Genomic DNA, 20,141 nt, shown 5'->3' on the forward strand with positions numbered 1-20,141 from the left:
AATAAGAAATCGGAAGCAATTCTCGCTTTATCAATTTTTTCTTCTCTTGCGCAACCTTTAGTCTAATTGTCAATTTGTTATTCAAAAAGCAAAATTCTTTTTGGAAACAAGCTTTTCTTTTTTTCTCATTTGTTCTCCTTTTTCAGTTACTAATTATTTTAATTATTATAATTACTAATTACTAATTTTTATATTTAAATATTTAAAAATTATCACACAATTCATAACAATTTGTCAATTGGACTTTTGGTCTTTCAAATATCGAACTAATTTTTCTGTTTCTTAATTCTAGTCATGCACATAAAAATGAAATTTTGGTAAAAAATTATAGATACAGTTCGTTCTTTTTCAAAATTTTGACAAAAGCAAAATTATATACGTCTTTTCATTCAAATTTGATTAAACAAAATTTTTCCTTTTTCTTTTTGTCTAGTGATATTTAAAATCATGTGTATAAAATTTGTGGAATAAAAAGAAAAAGGAATAAACTTTTCAAAAAAAAAGTAATATTTTTTCCTTCTTTTTCTTTTAGCATAATTTAATTTAAATTTAATGATTTAAAAACATGTATATAAAATTTGTAAAAGAAAAAGGAACAAACATTTCAAAAAAAAAAAATTAATAACATTTTTTCCTTCTTCTTATTCTTTTAGTATTATTTAATTTAAAGATTTAAAAACATGTGTATAAAATTTGTAATAAAAAGAAAAAGGAACAAACATTTCAAAACAAAATTAATAACATTTTTCCTTCTTCTTTTTCTTTTACTATAATTTAATGATTTAAAAACATGTTTATAAAATTTGTAAAATAAAAAGAAAAAGGAATATTTAAAAAAAAAATTAATAACATTTTTACCTTCTTTTTTTCTACTAAAAAGTAGTAACTTTTAAAATCGTATATAAAATTTGTAAAATAAAAAGAGGACAATTTTCTAAATAATGAATTATGAGAGAAAACAAATTGTGATTCGTGAAGATGATTTCTACGAACTACAAAGAAAATAAGGAACTTTATACTCGCGTTTGTTTTCTTAAATCTAAAGAGAGACAGATTGATTCACTGTAGTTTTCGCAGGTATTGCCAATATTTTCGATTTTACAAAATTTCCATATATTGAAATAAAATTCAATTTTATTAATTATCGAATAATTTTGATAATTAATAAACATTTTTAATAAAGTGCAGAAATTTTCTTAACAATAATAATTATTCACATATAATTCAGTCATTGCACATTTATCTCTTAATAATTGAACTGGCAATACCGTTAATAGTTACAGGTATTTAAATATTCTTTTTTTAAAAAAAAGTTTTTAAGATCGTAAAACACTTTTTTTTCCAAATTAAACATTAAAAATAAAAGTAATTTTTCTCCCAAAAAGGGAAAGAAATATTTTTTTGTATCAAAAAATTTTCTAGTCAGAAAAAAAATAAAAACTTTTTTCACAAAAAAAAGTGCTTACAAGCGACTTAAAAACAATTTTTTTTTCTCCTGTAAAAAGAATGATTAACAATGATATTTACAGGAAAAGCGGTGGAATGAAGGAATTTCATTCCGTGCAAAATATTTGTCGAAGAACAATATTTTTGCTTTTGGAAAAGCAAAATTAAAAAAAAAATTATTACAGGATTTTGTGTGTACAGATGAATAAAACTGAAGACACGTTTGGCATATATATTTTTTTTTTCAAGCGATTATATGTATTATATTGAGATACAATCTGCAACGTCGTGAAGATAGATGATTGTTGAATTTCAGAAGTGTTTTCTCTTCATTCTTCTTTAAAATCTTGTTACTTGGTAAATCTTCGTCACAGGCTGTGCACAATTTCGAATTAAAAACTATTTTTTCTCTACTTTTTTGAAAGGCAGTTTTGCTTTCAAATTAATTAAAAAAAAACAAACAGATCCCTTAACTACAACGCAATTACATAATAAGTATGTAAAATATGTTATTTACTTGTAACGTAAAATGCACGTGTATTATAATTGTGTGCCTGTGTATTCGTCACTCAACAGGAAAAAAACTGAATTAATGGAGAGAGACAGAGAGAAAAAAATCATTAAAATCATTTTTAGTTCTCTTTTTTTTTGCTTAGACACTGTCCCGTGAAAAGCAATTTTAAGAATAATTAAAAATCTATATATGACTGGGAAAAAAATCTTGTCAAAATTAGAATCCTTGTGTTATGCCCCCCCGAAGATCAAAAATTGCTTTGCAACAAATTCTTTTAGTTGCAGTCTAGAAGTTGATTTTCTTTAAATTTGTTGATTATTCGTATTTTTTTTGTTTGTTTTTGTTCAGTGTCGAGATCGATGTGTTGAATCTGCTCTCTCGTCACGACGATCGCGTTCTCGTTCTCTTTCGCGTTCTGGTTCACGTTCACGTTCTCTTTCAGCTGGTCTTCGAGTTGATTCTCTTTCGCGTTCTCTTTCACGATCTCGTTCTCTGTATCGATCGTCGTAATATCTAGATAAAGTATTTATTTTTTTTTTATTGTTACTACTAGAGAATTTTTACTACAGGAAAATTTTTTAAATTGATAAATTTCAAAAAAGAATTTTGATTATTTTGTGAAAAAATTCTCAATTAGTTTCGAGTTAAAAATAAAAATATTACCTGGATGTTTTAGAAGATGAGACGGATGGCGTCTCTGCTGGTTCTTCCTTCACTCTCGGCCTCGTAGACGTATGTGTTGCACTATTAAAAAATTGTTTTTTTATGATAATTTTACGATTAATGGATACTGCTCTCAAAAATTTGAAAACAAAATTATTATTTTATTGAGTGATAAGCGTTAAATCCTTCCATAGTTTAATTGTTAGTAGTAAAATAAATGATCATGGGAAGGTGAAAAATTGAAAAATTCAATGTATCGTCAAAATTGCGACGTTTCATTGGCTAAGGTTTGCCAACCTCATCAGGCAGATTCGTTAAAACATAAAAATCGCGTTCTAACTCGTCAATATAAAAAAGATTTCATTGAGAAAAAATATTTTTTTATAACAATTTCCACATATGTATATCAAAATTAAAAATGAAAAATTTCTTTATATGAAAGGAAGACATTTCAACACACTAGTTCAGCTGTCAACTAGTGTGCTGAAATGTCTTCCTTTCATATAAAGAAATTTTTCATTTTTAATTCTGATATATGTGGAAATTGTTATAAAAAAATATTTTTTCTCAATGAAATCTTTTTTATATTGACGAGTTAGAACGCGATTTTTATGTTTTAACGAATCTGCCTGATGAGGTTGGCTAACGTCGTTTTCGACGTTTCCGTCGCAATTTTGACGATACATTGAATTTTTCAATTTTTCACCTTCCCATGATCATTTATTTTACTACTAACAAAATTATTATTTTATTCCAACAGAATAATAATATCCTTTATTATAATATCCTTTATTCAAAGGATACTTTCATATAAAAACTAGAATTAAAATAAATCAAGAAATAAATAAATAAATTTATAAATCAAAAAACAAGCTAACATTAAAATATTCGCTTAATTTTTATTGCAGGATATGATTAAAACAATTATAATTGAGACTGATTGCAAAAAAATTTCAATTGTTCCTATTTTTCGAATTTTAAAATAATATGAAATTTTATTCGCTTTTTTTCTCATTTAATTTTTATTTATTTGCCTTATTTTCTTTTTGTTTTATTTTCTTTGTACTTCTTTTCTGTTTTTATTTTATTTTTTTGTTTTATTTTTCTTTCATTTCATTTCTTTTTTTTTTAATTTTTTTCTTTTCATTTCTTTTATTTCGTTATAAAACGTTTCATTTTTAAAAGTTTTTTGTCATTGCTTCTTTAGGACAATAAACGAAATAAAATAATTTTTCTTTCTTCTTCATTTGAATTATTATTTTTCATTATTAGGTATATGAAATTATTTATTATTAAAACAGGCTTCACACTCGTGAATTAATTTTTAAAAAAAATGATTTTACATACTGAAAAAAAATACAAAAAGAATTTTAAAAAAAAATGCAAAACAATTGTGTTAGTAACTTTAATTATAAATTTTTGAAAAAATCAAATTATTTTCTAAATTTTCAGTTAGAATTCAACAAAACTACAAAAGACAATAAAATAAAATACAAAATCTTAAAAAAAAATACATAAAAAATAATTTTTTAAAGCAAAAAGAAAATTCTTTTAAATCAAAAAAATTTATTTCAATGAATTTTGACAAAATTTTTAATTGTTTTAGTCTTTTAAAATTGCTATTTTCGGGACTTCAACTATCTTCAAAAAGATTAAATACAGTTTTTTAAAAAACTAAGTTTTTCAGAATTTCTAAAGCAAATTATTCAAAATTTTAATAATTTTTGTTAAGTAAACATTTAAATACTTATTATTATTTGTTTTTCCACAGGAGAATTATTATTTTATATAATTTCAAAGATAAATCTTCGGTAATCCAATTATTTTTTATGACAATTACAACTTATATACTTTTGCAAAATTCAATTATTTTTTTTAGAATTTTGTTAAAAAATTATGCAAAACTTGAATTAATTTTTAGAAAAATAATAATATAAATTTTTTCTTTTTTATAAATATTTAAATATTATTATTCTTTTACAACAATTAAAATGTCGAAATGTTTTAATTTTGAAAAACTTTTTGAAATTCGATAATTTATAAAAATTGCTACCGAAACTTTCCCAAAATTATTTTCAAGATTTTAATTCAATTATTTTCTTTATTTTTAACTAAAACTTTTTGTTAAAAAAATTTTAAAATGAATTAGTTTTCTAAGTCAATTATTTTCAACAATTTTTGAGAAAGTTCTTTGAGAATTAATTTATAGAAAAAAAATATTATTATTGAAATAAATAAAAGTTCACCTAAAACATTTCTGAACTCCACTTGTTTACAATTCAAATTTATGAAATGTTAATTATTCGATAATTTTAATTTATTCCCTTACCGAAATAATTTTTTAGAAAAATTAATAATTTTTAAAAATAAATATTTAAATATTATTATACTTTTACAACAATTAAAATATTCAAAAATTTCAATTTATAACGCTTCTAATATTCAATTATTTTCTGAAATTTTTTTTAAAACAATTCTTCTCAGAAAGTTATACGAAAATTCGAATAATTTAAATACAGAAATGAATAATTGATAAAGTAATGGATTATTATAGCAATTTAACTTGTAAATTAATTAATGTTTTGTAATTTGAATCAATTGTAGTTTTTTATCAACACGTAAAATTTTAGTAGTCTGAAATTTAAATAGAGAGAAATTTCAATCGACAAAGATTAGATTAGATTAGCTTGCATTAATAAAGTTAAATTTAGCAACAAAATTTTGTAATATTAATAAAACGAGCTGAATACGTAATTTCTGAATTTATGATTATATTGAAGATAATAAATAATTTTTGTTATTTCAACTATTAGTGGGTTTAAAGTAGTAAAAATTCTAAAAAAAAAAAGAAAAAAGTAGCTTTTAGTGTCACAAATAAAAAAAAAGTCCAAATAATAAAAGAAAGTAATAAATAATAGTAAATAGTAGGTTTTAGTAGACGAGTGCGAAGCCTGTTACAATTATCAAATTATCCAAGTTTATATTATTAAAATATTATATAATATTATTTAAATTAGAAAAAAAAAATTAAAAATCCAAATTGATAAATAGAATTTTTTTGTTTTGAAAACTTACGCTTCTTCTCGGCTTCTCTCTCTGTACTCCCGTTCGCGTTCACGTTCTCGCTCACGATCTCTGCTGCGTGATCTCTCTCTGGGATAGGTTTCATTGTAATATCGCTCCCTATCGCGATCCCTATCACGTTCACGATCACGATCCCTCTCACGATCTCGATCACGTTCACGGCTACGTTCCCTGTACTCTCGATCGCGACTCCTGGACCTTTCACGACGCCTTCTGTGACTTCTCTCTCGCTCACGGGATCTCGATCGCTCTGTTAACGAAACAAATATTTATTTTAGTACATTAAATACTGAAATTAAACTGAAATTCAATATTTTGTATATTAATTACTAAAATATTAAATAAATAAATAATTGCTTATTTCTCTACGTATATACGGACTGTTACCTTAATTATAATTTCATTTCAAAAAATAGTAAAAATAAATATTCTGTTGCCTTAATATTAAATTCTGTAATTATATTTTCATTTTTTACAAAAATAATTATTCTGAGCTGTTGCCTTAATATATTTTATAATTATAATTCAAATTAATCAGTTGAAAAATAAGTTACATAATCTTATGAAAGTCTTTTTCATTGCAAAATAAATTAAAAAAGCAATCTTGGCCGAGTGATTAAGGCTTCTGACTAGAAATAAAAATAAAATTCCCATAAATAGAAAAAAAGTATTCTATAATTTATTAAATTATTTTAAAAAATTTTTGCCATTTTATTCGTATTTATGGAATGAAATTGAAATAGCTTGAAAATTACCCCTTCTGGATGAGCCATAACCCTTTGTTTCCAATCCTCTCAGGGTGTCTTGAAGAGAACTGATGAGAATTTTACAACGATCATCGGCAGCGACTTTAGATTGTTTTATCAACGATATTGCAGTGACCAGTGTTTCAATCGCACTCGCATATTCTCCTGCAGCAGCATCAGAAACAGCCCTGGCAATTGCCGACGACGATACTGTTCGATTTCGTCCCATAATTTCCTCAAACTCTTGTTCGCTGAGAGGTGGAGCAACGTCAGCTCTGTGATCAGGAGCCGGAGCACCGTACGGTGCCTAAAATTAAAAAGAAATAATCATACTTTATTAAATTCATTTTTTTAATCTTAAATATATTTTCGTATACTTTTTTTTCTTTAAATATACTTTACTTTATTTACTTATTTAATATTTAAATATTTATATTAATTTATTATCTATTTATAATATTTATTGTATTTATTTATTTATTTGGAACTATTGCATACTTATACCAAATATAAAAATTTCGATGAACAATAATGAAAATTGACTAAATTTCTAAAATGAAAAATGATAACGAAAAATTTTCAAATAGTGACACATTGTTTTCTAACGAAGAATAAATATATAAATTATATTTTATACACAAAGTGATAAAATATTTATTTCTTTGAATTTTCAATAAAATTTGAATATTTTGAAAGAGAATAAAAATTAGCAACACATTTTTCTTATTAAAAACTATACGTATTATGCAACTAAAAATTTATTTCATAATAACAACATTTAACGATAATATTTACAGAAGATATGAACAGTTTTCTTTTAATTATACATTTTCAATGGAATTAATTTAATGAGTGCTTTAAAACAAAAACGAAAAATTCAAGAGAGAAATTTATTTTCTTTCTTCTCTCACTCTTTCAGTTAGCGCGTATTTCTCTCCTTGTTTGAATTTTTAAATACTTCTTCATGCAATTTAACTGAAAAATATTTAATATCTTAATGTGATAGGCGAAAAAAAATATTTTAAACCCAAAAATAAAAAGAATGGAACAAAACAGTTTTCATGTACCAGAAGCATGTAATTTTTCTTTTTTTCAATTTAGTTACCTTCTTTAATTTAATTAAGGGAAAAATGTTACAAAGGCCTCTATCGACTTCAAGGGGCAAAAAAAGTCGCTTCAATCGATTAAAAATAGAAAAAAAGTCGTTTATTTAATTGAGGGTTTGTCAGAAAATTTTTATGTTGTATTTCTCTGACTTCCCCTGATTCATTGATTTCTAAATTCAATCATTCAAAACTTCAAATTTACTTACATAATTATTTAAATACTTCTTATTTGTTTTTACACGGAAAATAAGATTTAAAAACTTTCAATTTAAAACCTTCTGTAAATTAAATAATTTCTTAAAATTACAACTATAATCCTTCAAAAATTCAATTATTTTCTACAATTTTTAACTTCATCTCTAAATCAATTATTTTTAATAATTTTTCAAAAATTCTTCGAGAATTCAATTATTTAAATACAAAAATTCAATTTTATAAAATAATTGTAACTGTATATGTTTTTTTCAAAGTTATCAAGGGTATAATTGTTTTCAAAAAATTATAATAAAGAAATTCTTAAAATTAAGTTTTTGAAAATATTTTAAAACAATTTTTGAAGGATAATAGTTTTTCAATTGTATTCAATGAAAAAATTTCCAAACCATTGAAATTTGGTAAAAACTTTTTAAAAATAATCGAAATTTGGTAAATTCTTTAAAAATTAATTGAAGTTTAGAAACATATAAGGGTGATTCTCCGCGTAGCGCAGAACTTGATTTTTTCCATGTTGCGAAGGAAAAATAATAAATAATTTTCATATATTTTTATAATTCCGACGTAAGAAGGCAATTTATATGTTTATAAATAAAAACCAATAGATACATCTATGTTTAATATTATAATTTTTCTTAAATAAGTGATTTTAAGGCTAAAAACGTCCAATTTTGACTTGTCCCCGCAGGAAGTTTAAAGAAAAATGTTAATATTTTTAGTAATATGCAATAATAAACACAATTATTTTTGACATTTTAGTATCATATGCTTTAGTAGATTTAAATAAAAAAAAAAGATTTTTAAAGAAAACAATTATTGTATATTTTTTTGCAGTTTCTGTTTGACTACAGTTTTGGGTGCTATTCTTTGTTTTATTAATAAACAGTGAATTATTTAAATAAAAAATCAAATGTTTACTTAAATTGCTTTACTAATAGAAAAAAATTAATTTCCTTAAGTTAATCCATAAAAAAATCAATTTTCTAATGAATTTATTTCTTTTTTTACTCATTTCAAGTTTGAAATTTGAAAAGGGAATCACAAAATAGTCTCCACCGGCATCCACCGACCCTAAAATATTTTAGCATAAATTAAATAATTATTTATAAAAAATGTTAAATGAAGCGTAATTATATTGCTTTGGTCAATACGAATGAGATCCAGTTGAAACCGATTGATAATTAATGATAATTTTCTCAAAAAATAAAAAAATACTGAGGTCGGTTGAAAATTTTCTACCGGCCTAAGAGTCTCCACCGGCCTAAAATTTCCACCGACCTCAGACTTTTCACCGGCATTGGATTATCAAGAAACTACTTCAAGTTTATTGTTATGGAACATAAAGAAAAATAACAAAACTTGTTATAAACTATATCATAGTCAATTTACCGTAAATTACCAAATAAATTCCCATAAATTATCGCGAAAATTTCCACAAATTACCATAAATTACCGACGTTCAATTTTTTAGTTCCAATTTATGTTTTACATATTTTTATAAACTATCGTCAAAATGTTTATAACTTATCGCATAAATTTCCATAAATTACCGCGAAAGTTTCCATAAATTACCATAAATTACCGACGTCAAATTTTTTAGTTCTAATTTGTGATTTACATATTTTTATAAACTACTGTCAAAATGTTTACAAATTACCCCATAAATTTCCATAAATTACCGCGAAAATTTCCATAAATGACGGAAATCCAAATTTTTAATGATAATTTATGTTTTACATATTTTTATGAATTATCGCGAAAATTTCTATAAATTTCCATAAATTACCGCGAAAATTTCCAAAAATTTCTAAACTAAAAATTTTTAATTGTAACTTATGTGGAACATATTTTTATGATTCATTGCGAAAATTTCTATAAATTACCGCATAAATTTCCATTAATTATTTTGAAAATTTCCATAAATTACCGAAATAATAATTTTTAATTGAGATTCACGATACAATATTTTTATAAATTACTGCAATAATTTTTATAAATAAGTCTATTATTTTCATAAATTACCAGAAGAAAACACCTTTTTACGCCAAAAACTGTCCAAACAGTGAATTTGTTAATTATTATACTTGTTTATAACAAATGTAATTAATTTTTCAGGAAAAATTCTGCTAGAAAATCTTTCTGGATAAATGCTTTTTTGATTCCGAACAATTTATATCAAGATTTAAATATTTTACGAAATTGAAAAATCTCTCTTTCAAATTGTTTAAAAAAATTAAAAAATTATAAACAATTTTTCCGGCCCGCCATGGATTTTTCTTTATGGACCCTATATCTTTAAAAAATATATTAGTAATTATCATAACAATAAAAAAAAATTTTTTTACTTTCATAAACCAAATTCTGCGCTACGCGGAGAATCACCCATAAATATAAATATTGAAATAATCAAATTTCTGAAGAATTTTAATTATAAATATAAACATGATTTCACCGAAATTTTAATAAAAAAAATTTTGTCTAAAAAAGTAAATTTAAAAAATTAAATTAGTCTATTTGGAGATAATTGAATGTTAACAAATTAATTATAAAACAATTTTAAAAATTAATTTTTTTTAAATATTGTACTGTAATTTTTTTTTTTTTTTTTTTTTTCTTAAAAGAATATTTTTACAATTTAAAAAAAAACTAATTAATTTTTGAAGAATTTTAATAAACATTTTTAAACATGAAAAAATTTTAAAAATTACTTTTAGGAAAAATATTTTAACATGATTTTTGGAAACTAATTTTTATTAATTTTCATTTTAAAATTTACAATTGAAGATTTTTCATTAAAATTTTTAAGAATTCAATTATTTTCAAAATTTTCAATTACATATTTCCAAAAATTGATTTCAAAATTTTTTATAAAATACTTGATGAAAAAAAGTCAATTATTTTCAATTAAATTTTACAAAATTGTAATTATTCAAACATTTTTTAATTATATTTTAATAATTCAAAAAAATTTTAATTACCTATATTTTAATAATTCAAGAAAATTTTAATTATGTTTTAATAATTCAAAAATTTTTTAATTAGGGTCAATTGGGGTAAATGTAAACAGAATATCTATTTTTCACGAAAAACATTAATTTTTTTTGTTAAAAGGTAAAACGGACGGATTTCCTTTGCATGAACTTGTTACTAGAGTTCCCTAGAAAAATTTTATGAGGTACAAAGAAATATTGATGCACCTGAATCGCCTAAAACTGACTGTTTACATTTACCCCGAGATTTTGAAATTTTCCTAAAATTCGGGGTAAATGTAAACACCACTGTAGTTAAGCGAGGTTTAAGAAACAAGTTATTTCAAGTATACTACTGTTTTAAGGGATGGAAAAACTGAAAAAATTCTTCGTAGATGTATAGTAAATCAACCAGTTGACTGATAATGTATCATATAAAATAAACAATCAACCATTACAAAATTAGTAATGTAAAAACTTGAATAACTTGAACAAATTTTAATAGATTTTCATTCAACTTGTTAAAAAGAAGTTTTTAAGGTTGCTCAATAAGAATCTAAAATCGAATTTTTAAATTTCAAAATGGGGGATCCAATATGGCGGATAAACCTAAAAATAACATTTTTAAAAATTGATCAAATTTGCTTGAATTTGGCTACTCGGGGGTTTTTGAGGTCACTGAATACGAATTTGAAGTCAAATTTTAAATTTTCAAAATGGCGGATGAACCTAAAAATATTTTTAAAAATTGATCAAATTTTCAAAAAAAAATTTTTTTTTTTTTTATCAAATTTTTTTTTTTAAAGAGGACCTAATTGCCTTTTCTATGTAATTTTACATTGCCAAAGTAATGAAATTGTGAAATAGAAGCAAATTTATTTAATTATTTTCTTTTAAAATGTAGTTCTTAAATCTTAAAAAATTATGATAAAACAATTTTAAGAATTAGTTTTTTAAAAATATTGAAATGTAATTTTTCGAAAATAATTTTATACTAAAAAATGTGGTATTTTATTGAAGTATTTAGAAAAAAAAGTCGAAAAAGTAGTATTTTTTGAAAATACTCGAAAAAAATCGATAAAGTCATAATATCCGAGGCCTACACCTTGTTTAATTTAATTAACCGAAAAATGTTATAAAGTGAATGAATAATTAATGGAAAGAAGAAAAAATTACATGCAACTCTTAAAGAAGGAAATAAATTGTTCACAATAATTTAAAAACTAATTACCTGGGCTGCGGGTGGACCATAATTGTGAGGTGGTCCATGTGGTGGCCCATGAGGCTGAGGATGAGGAGGACCATGAGGTGGACCGTGAGCGGGTCCATGAGGTGGCCCATGAATTGGTCCAGGTGGTCCCTGTTGATGAGGAGGACCTTGTTGGAAAAATGCGGGATTAACATGAGGCGCCGGTCCACCTGGAGGTCCTTGTGGTGGTCCTTGCGGTGGTAGTCCATGTCCCGGTGGAATTCCCCCAGGTCCTTGCATCATTCCTAAGAAAATTCAAAACTCAAATTAAAATTTAGCCTGAAAGATTTAATAGAAATTTGGAAAAACTACTGATTCTACTAATTTGCTTTTTATTATGAAAGATAAAAAATTATTACTGTAACAAATTGACTAAATTTTATTATTTTATTATTATGATGATTAAAATGACAAATTAACTAATTTTTTTTATTTTATTAATATAAAATACTAATTTTTGTTATTTAATTATTATGATTAAAATAAAAAATTGACCAATTTTGAATTTGGCATTAAACATTTTATTTTAGTTGAAAATTGATGAAGTTTGAAATTTGTTATTATCAGTTGAGATGCTCACCACCCATAGAACCTGGTGGAGGTCCTCTTTGTGGTGGGCCTTGGCCAGGCTGAGGGCCTTGCATATGTTGATGTTGAGGGAAACCTGGTGGTCCCTGAGCTCCAGGATGCATTCCTACATAAATCAATACAATTATTTACTAAATTTTTGCATTCTTTTTTTAAGTTTTTACTGGAAACGAAACTTTATAGTCACATTTTTATTTGTGATTATTTATTATTTATTTTATTCGTATACTTTTTTGATGAAAAAACCTGTTTTTTCTTTAAACTAGAAGAAAGGGGAATTATTTAACGACAAGCAGGTGATAAAAATGTTACGTAAAAAAATTAATTTGCAAGATAATTGTTTGGTATAGAATTTGTATCCACTGCATTGAAAATATAATAAAATAGATCTTATTTTTTTAATTAGAAGAAAAATATGAGTACATGCCTAGTATCGACTTTAAGGATAAAAAAAGGTAAAAATATCACTTTAGTCGATTAAAAATACAAAAAAGTTGAAAAAGTCGTTTATTTAATTCAGTGATGTCAAAAAAATTGATTTTGTATTTCTCTGAACTTTGATTTCTAAAATCAATTATTCAAAATTTCATAAAATTTGCTAAATAAATATTTAAATACTTATTTATTTTTCCACAGGAGTTAAAATTGCAAAGATTTAAATCCTCTAAAATTCAATTTCAATTCAATTCAAATTTAATTCAATTCAAAAATACCTAATTTTCAAAAATTACAAATGTAATTGTCTCAAAATTCAATTATTTTAAAGAATTTTTTAACTACAATTATTTAAAAATTTAATAATTTTTTATTATTGACAACATACTTATTACTGAACTTCTGCACATCAATTAATTAAAAAATTCTAATGAAAGAAATTCGGAGGATTAGGTACTTTTTAAAAAAATATTTTAATACAATTTTTTGAAGATAATTTTCATTAAATTTTCATTTAAATATTTCCATTTGGCGATTTTTTATTACAATTTTTTGAATTATTTTCTTCAAATCAAGATTTTTAAGAATTTAAATGAAATGCCTAAAAAAATTCAATTATTTTCTAATAAAATTTTACAAAATTTTAATTATTTATCATTTTTTTGAGGATTTTATTTAAAAATTTTGAAAATTATTGTTTTCTAAAGAATTTCTTTTGTTTAAAATTTTAATTCAAAGTAATTGAATTTCAAAGAATTCAAATGAAAGAAATTTGAAGAATTACTTTTTAAAAAAATATTTACAATATAATTTTTTAAAGATAATTTTCATTAATTTTTGATTAAAATTTTTTGAAAGTTCAATTACTTTCAAATTTTGCAATTAATATTCTTCATATCAAGATTTTTAAAAATTCAAATAAAATATTTTTAAAAAATTCAATTATTTTGAAGTACATGGTTGCCACAAAAAAGTAAAATTTTACACAATTTCAGTTATTTAACATTTTTTTAAGGATTTTATTTAAAAATTAGGGAAATAAATGTTTTGTCAAAATTTTAATTAAATTTTTAAAAAATCTAATGAAAGAAATTCGGAGAATTTACTTTTTAAACAAATATTTTAATACAAGTTTTTAAAGATCATTTTCATTAATTTCTCATTTTAAAATTTCCATTATTGGTGATTTTTTATTAAAATTTTTTGCAAATTCAATTATTTTCCAAATTTTGCAATTAATATTCTTCAAATCAAGATTTTAAAAAATTCAAATGAAATGCTTATAAACAATCAAATTATTTCCAAGTAAAATTGTACGAAATTTCAATTTAACATTTTTAAAAGGATTTTATTTAAAAATTTTGAAAATGATAGTTTTCTCGAAAATATTTGCTATCTGATTAAAATTTTTTGAAAGTTTAATTTTTTTCAAAATTTGCAATTAAAATTCTTCAGTTTTATACAAAAAAAAGTATTTTGTTGTAATGTTTGGATGCATTTTTTGAAAATAAGTAGAAAAAGTCACATTTTTTGGAAATAAATCGAAAAAAGTCGCCAGTTTTGAAAATAGTGGATAAAAATCCAAAAAGTCATACTATCCGAGGCCTGTTGAGTTTCTTTAGAATTTTTCCAATATTTTCATAAAAATGGAGCAAAAATTGTAAATTAACATACCTGGTGGCCTATTCCAATCGGGACCTCGTGGTGGCGCTCCTCTCGGGTCACCGGGTGGAGGTCCTGGATGTCCAGGTGGTACACGTGGCGGTCCTTGACCAGGAGGTCCTGGTGGTCCCCCATGGAATGGCTGTGAATCAAATATTTTTATATTTCAGATCCGAAAGAAATGAAAATTAAGTTTAATTTTAGTTTTCCATTAGATTGAAATTCGATTTGAAATTCGATTGAAATTTCAATCGAAAAATTGATGATTAGTGAAAAGAAAGAAAAAATACCATTCCGGGTGGTGGACGTTGTCCAGGTCCAGGTCCGGGCATTCCTTGCTGTGGTGGTACCCCGGGACCATTGGGTCCTCGAGGTCCATTCGGTCGTGGACCATTCCAAGGACCTTGCTGATAACCAGGAGGAGGTGGTCCTTGATTCGGATGACCAGGAAGAGGATGATGAGAACCTGGAACTGGTCCCATTGGTGGTCCATGCATTCTAGGCGGACCCTGTGGTCCCTGAGGGCCTGGCGGACCCATTCCCGGCGGTGGCATTCTTTGGCCCTGTCTAGGACCACCCGGAGGCGGTGGACCCATCATTACGCCTCTCGATCCATGATTCTGTTGCGGATGAGGCTGATGCTGTGGATGCTGTTGATGTGGTGGCATTTGCGGTTGATGTTGCGTGTGTGGTCGTTGATTTTGATTTTGTTGTGGAGCAGGCGCCGGTCTCGTTTTACATTGCGATTCAAACTGAAATTAATCATTTATCTTTGTCTTATAAAACTTTTTTTTCCTTCGTACGCATTAATTTCTAGAACTAGGAACTTTGTTTTTCTTAGATAAATAATTATAAATATTAAATAAATAAATAATTTTAAAAATGTAGCAAAAAGTAGCTTAGATTGAAAAAAGTAGTAAAAAAGTGTAGCTATCAAAAAATTAAATTTGATTTGATTCTTTCAATCATAATTACTTAATTAAATTACATTCGAAAATAGAATAATTTTTTTAAAATAAATATTTAAATATCTATTTATTTTTCCCCAGGAATTAAAATATTTTTAATCATTTCGAGCTAAAGACTTTTTGAAATTTAACTATTTCTAAAAATTACAACTGTAATTTTTCCAAAATTCAATCATTTTTTTAATGAAATTTTTAAATAAAATTAAAATTATTTCTAACTTCAACCATTTCATTTCAAAATAAAAATTTAAATATTATTACAGTTTTACAACAATTGAAATTTTCAATGATTTCAATTTAAAAATCTTTTGAAATTTAATTAGTTCTAAAATTCACACTAGAACGCTTCTAATATTCAAATAATTATCTAAAGGTTTAACTGAAATTCAATTTTAAATCAATTCTTATTAGAAAGTTCTACAAGAATTCAATTATTTGAATACAAAAATAAATAATTCATTGTATAAATGAATATTTCTTTGAATTGAATTCTTATAAAGAAAGTTATCAAAATTTTTGAAAATAATTGAATTCTTTCGAAGAATTTTAATAAAATTTTCAAGAGTAATTGCATTTTTCGAAGTATTCATTTGAAATTGTATTAAAAAAAATTGAAATTTAATTAAATTAAGTACATAATTGAACTCCTGAGAAAATTTTATTATTTATGAAAATAAAAGATAAAAATAAAATTTGTAAAAATATAAATTCAATTGTTTCAAAGAAAATTTAAGTTCGTCTGAGGAATTTAATTAAAATTGTATTGAAAATAATTGAATTCTAGCGAAGAATTTCATTAAAAAATTTATTAAAATAATTGAATTTTTTTCAGAAATTTTATTGAAATAGTAAATTTTTAAAATAATTGAATTTCGACAAATTTTTGAAATTTAATTGAGTTTTAAAGAAGAATTATATTAAATTTTTTAAAAAAATAATTGAATTCTTTTGAAAAATTTTAATAAAATTATTAAGAATAATTGCATTTTACGAGGACGTCTTTTAAAAATCTATTAAAAGTAATAGAAATCCTGCGATAAGTTTTATTTTTTATGAAAATAATTAAATTCTTCCAACGAATTTTATTAAAATTGTTAAAAATGATTGAATTCTTGACAAGAATTTGATAAAAATCTTCTTAAATAATTGATTTTTTCCAAAAATTTTATGAAAATTGTTATTTAAATAATTGAATTTCTGAGAAAATTTTGTCAAGAATTTTATTAAATTTTTTTTAAATAATTGAAATATTGCCAAGAATTTTATTAAAATTTTTGAAAATAATTGAATTCTAGAGAAAAATATTAATATTTATAAAAATAATTGAAATTTTGACTTTAACTTTTTTTAAACTTTTGACCATAATTGAATTTCTGTTAAGAATACAAAAATAAATAATTTATTGAATAATTGAATGTTTCTCAAAATTGAATTCTCATAAAGAATTTTATTAACAAATTTTTAAATAATTGCATTATTTTGACGAATTTTAATAAAATTTTAAGAATAATCACATTTTTCGAGGAATTAGATTAAAATTGTATCAAAAATAATTGAAATTCTGCAATGAGTTTTATTATCTATGAAAATAATAATTGAATCCCTGTAAAAAATTGTATTACATATTTATAAAAATAATTGAATTTCTGTAAACATAAATTGAATATTTTTGAAAATAATAGAATTATCGTGAAGAAATTTATAAAAAATTTTTTAAATAATTCATTTCTTTTGGAAAATTTTATTAAAATAGTAGATATTGAAACTCATTGACTGGAGGAGAATTTTTGGAAAAAAAATTGAATTTGTTAAAAAGAATTTCATTAAAAATTTTTAAAAATAATTGAATTTTGGAGAAAAATTTTAATATTTATAAAGATAATTGAAATTTTGACGATAAATTTTTTAAACTTTTGACCATAATTGAATTTCTGCGAAGAATTTTATTACTTTTGATAATAATTGAATTTCTTTGATGAATTTGAATAAAATTTTTAAGAATAATTATACATTTTTCGAGAAATTCCATTAAAAATTGTAATAAAAATAATTGAAATTTTGCGATGAGTTTTATTATTTATGAAAATAATTGTAAATCTATAAATTTTTTGATTATTTATGAAAATAATTGAATTATTGCGAAGAAAAATTGTAAATGCAACTCTTTTAAAATTGAATTAAGAAATTTGAATTAAGAAAATTGAATTTAAGATAAAATTAGATTTCAAGAATAAGTACAATAACTTTAGAAAACAATAATTTTCAGGATTCCAATCAAATTTCCCTGACTTTTCCAGGTTTTTTCAAGGTTTATAAAAATTCCCTGACATTTCCAGGTTTTCAGGTTGCGTGGCAACCCTGGATTTACTTTGTGATTCAAACTAAAATAATAATTTCTCTATGTCATATAAAATTTTTTCGTTTCAATAGAAGTTAACTTTAGATAGAAATTGACTTTACGTAGAAGTTAAAACTTTACATAAAAAAAGAAAAGAAAAGACGATTCTTACTTTACATAGAAGTTAACTTTACGTAGAAATTAAAACTTTACATAGAAGTTAAAACTTTACATAAAAGAAGAAAAGAAAAGACGATTCTTACCTGACTCAATGCCTGTTTAGTAGGATAAGTTACAACCGGACTTTGTCCATGTAATTCTTTCTTTGGTAGACGGTCCATACATAATCTTACACTCTGCTCAGAGCCTAACGAAACAACACAAAACCCCTTCGACTGTCCATTTGGTCTGTTCTCGAAGAATTTCACTTCAATAAAATCGGTGACACCAACACCTTGTATTGAATCCGAAATATCTTGATCACTTGTCCACTTTAAAATGAAAAAGAACAAGAGAAGAATTATTCTTTATTCTTATAATTAAAAATTTAATTTTAATTGAACAATTTTTTTTCTCCTTTTTTATGTAACATACCCAGGTCAAATTTCCGACATATAATTGATGACGCCTTCCACCACCACCAGATTGAACATTGTTTCCATGGTGATAAGCGGAATTGCCATTAGCTTCCTCGCCCGGCGAGGCGTTATCTCTATCTCTCTCACTATTCGGTACGCCGCCATTTCCACCTGGAGGAGCAGCTATCACATCGTCGTACAAATCGACACCATCTCCAGCGAACTCATCCTAAATTTCAAAAAAAAGTATTACAACGAGAAAAAAACAAGCAAAAAAAAATACCAGTGAATCACAACTACAAAACGAATATATTTCTTTTAAAACTATTTCAAAGGATAAAAATACATGCAAAAGGATATTTTAGCTATAATAGAACTATAAGCGACCAAAAAAAAAAATATATTTTGAATGGTAGGGTCGATTATTACACGGAGGTGTGATGAGCCTTCAATAATTAAAAAAAAGAGAAAAACAAGCGAACAGTTGGAAATTAAAAGGCAGTATTATTAATTAATATTAAGAAAATAAAAAAAGGAAGCTAGGGCTAATTTTCGATGGTTTCTCTCACCAGTAACTCCATTTTTTTACCCGATGAAGTTTTACTATAAACTTGTGAAAATTGGCAGAGACTTCAGTTTATTTTTTCTTGTGTCTTGCAAGAAACCTTATTAGAAAAAAAACTATAATAATAAATGAAGAAAAATGAAATTTGTTTACATAAAAAAAAGAAGTCGGTATTGTCGAAATTTTTTTTTTTAAGAATTGTACAGTTTCAGAATCACCGAACACTCCATTTTATTTTCACAATGCACCATTAGAGCTCGGAAAAAAAATCTAAGCCACTCCCGACAATGGGTATTTGATAATATCAATAATCGCGATTATAATGAACAATTTCTTGAATTACCTGTGCAAAATCTTGCTCAAGATCGTCGGCATACAAATCAATGTCACCATCAGCCATTTTATGTTACACACCGACGCTCATTGATATGACGCTTGAACACTACTGAAAATTTGAGGTTGAACACTTGAAAAGAGAGCAGCACTGTTCTTTTTAAACAAATTTTTCCGAAAGTGGAGTTTTAAAATAATGAAAAAGATTCGTTTTTCCCCCTAAAGAAATAGAATAGAAGAAGCACTCGATTGGAAAAATGGTTTGTATATGATTTTTATTTCTAAAATGTAAACTGATAATACATTTTATTCAATCAATCAATAAGCCCTGGGCAACCTAACCTAACGTGGTCACGTGTACATCACGTGACCCATGTGACCAAATATTAGAAATTTAAAATTTAAAAATAAAAAAAGTATAGTGATTACTTACTTCGGATTGTTAGTGATTACAGTTGTCTTTAAATGTATTACATCTTAATTCACGCACGATTATAAGGTAAACAAAGTGAACAAAGTTATTTATGTTATTTATGTATTTGTAGGTTAGGAAAAACAGGTTAGAAATTACAGGCAACTTCAGGCAACCCGCCGTGCATTAGAGTAGAAAGTTGAAACTGCTTTCAGGAGACAGACACATATTTTAATTTATTATAATTGCATTGTCCTGTTTATTTTCAAAAT

General features: G+C 24.3%; 1 protein-coding gene across 2 annotated transcripts; it reads right to left on the reverse strand.

The window, feature by feature from the left end:
• Nucleotides 1-1,668: 1,668 nt before the first annotated feature.
• LOC122504646 (cleavage and polyadenylation specificity factor subunit 6-like) lies at nt 1,669-19,789 on the reverse strand. 2 transcript variants are annotated; one of them, XM_043615839.1, is made up of 11 exons: nt 19,468-19,789; nt 18,576-18,788; nt 18,245-18,472; nt 14,966-15,427; nt 14,688-14,817; nt 12,571-12,684; nt 11,973-12,235; nt 6,463-6,760; nt 5,699-5,957; nt 2,624-2,704; nt 1,669-2,452 (listed from the first exon to the last, which is right to left on the reverse strand). In XM_043615839.1, exons 1-11 carry the CDS (start codon nt 19,522-19,524, stop codon nt 2,305-2,307), a joined length of 2,253 nt encoding a protein of 750 aa, XP_043471774.1. In that variant the 5' UTR covers nt 19,525-19,789; the 3' UTR covers nt 1,669-2,304. The 2 variants fall into 2 exon arrangements, with proteins under 2 accessions (XP_043471774.1, XP_043471773.1); XM_043615838.1 differs by having other exon boundaries at nt 1,669-2,473; nt 19,468-19,788.
• Between the last annotated feature and the right edge of the window lie 352 nt (nt 19,790-20,141).

Source organism: Leptopilina heterotoma, unplaced genomic scaffold (assembly GCF_015476425.1).
Source record: "Leptopilina heterotoma isolate Lh14 unplaced genomic scaffold, ASM1547642v1 Lhet_31, whole genome shotgun sequence".
NCBI classification, from domain to species: Eukaryota; Metazoa; Arthropoda; class Insecta; order Hymenoptera; family Figitidae; genus Leptopilina; species Leptopilina heterotoma.

Coding starts and splice junctions, on each gene's coding strand:
- LOC122504646 (XM_043615838.1), bottom strand. CDS start 19,524: ATGGCTGATGGTGACATTGATTTGTATGCCGACGATCTTGAGCAAGAT. Junction 18,473..18,575: donor ATGTCGGAAATTTGACCTGG/GTATGTTACATA, acceptor TTCATTTTAAAG/TGGACAAGTGATCAAGATAT. Junction 6,761..11,972: donor ATGGTCCACCCGCAGCCCAG/GTAATTAGTTTT, acceptor TTTTAATTTTAG/GCACCGTACGGTGCTCCGGC.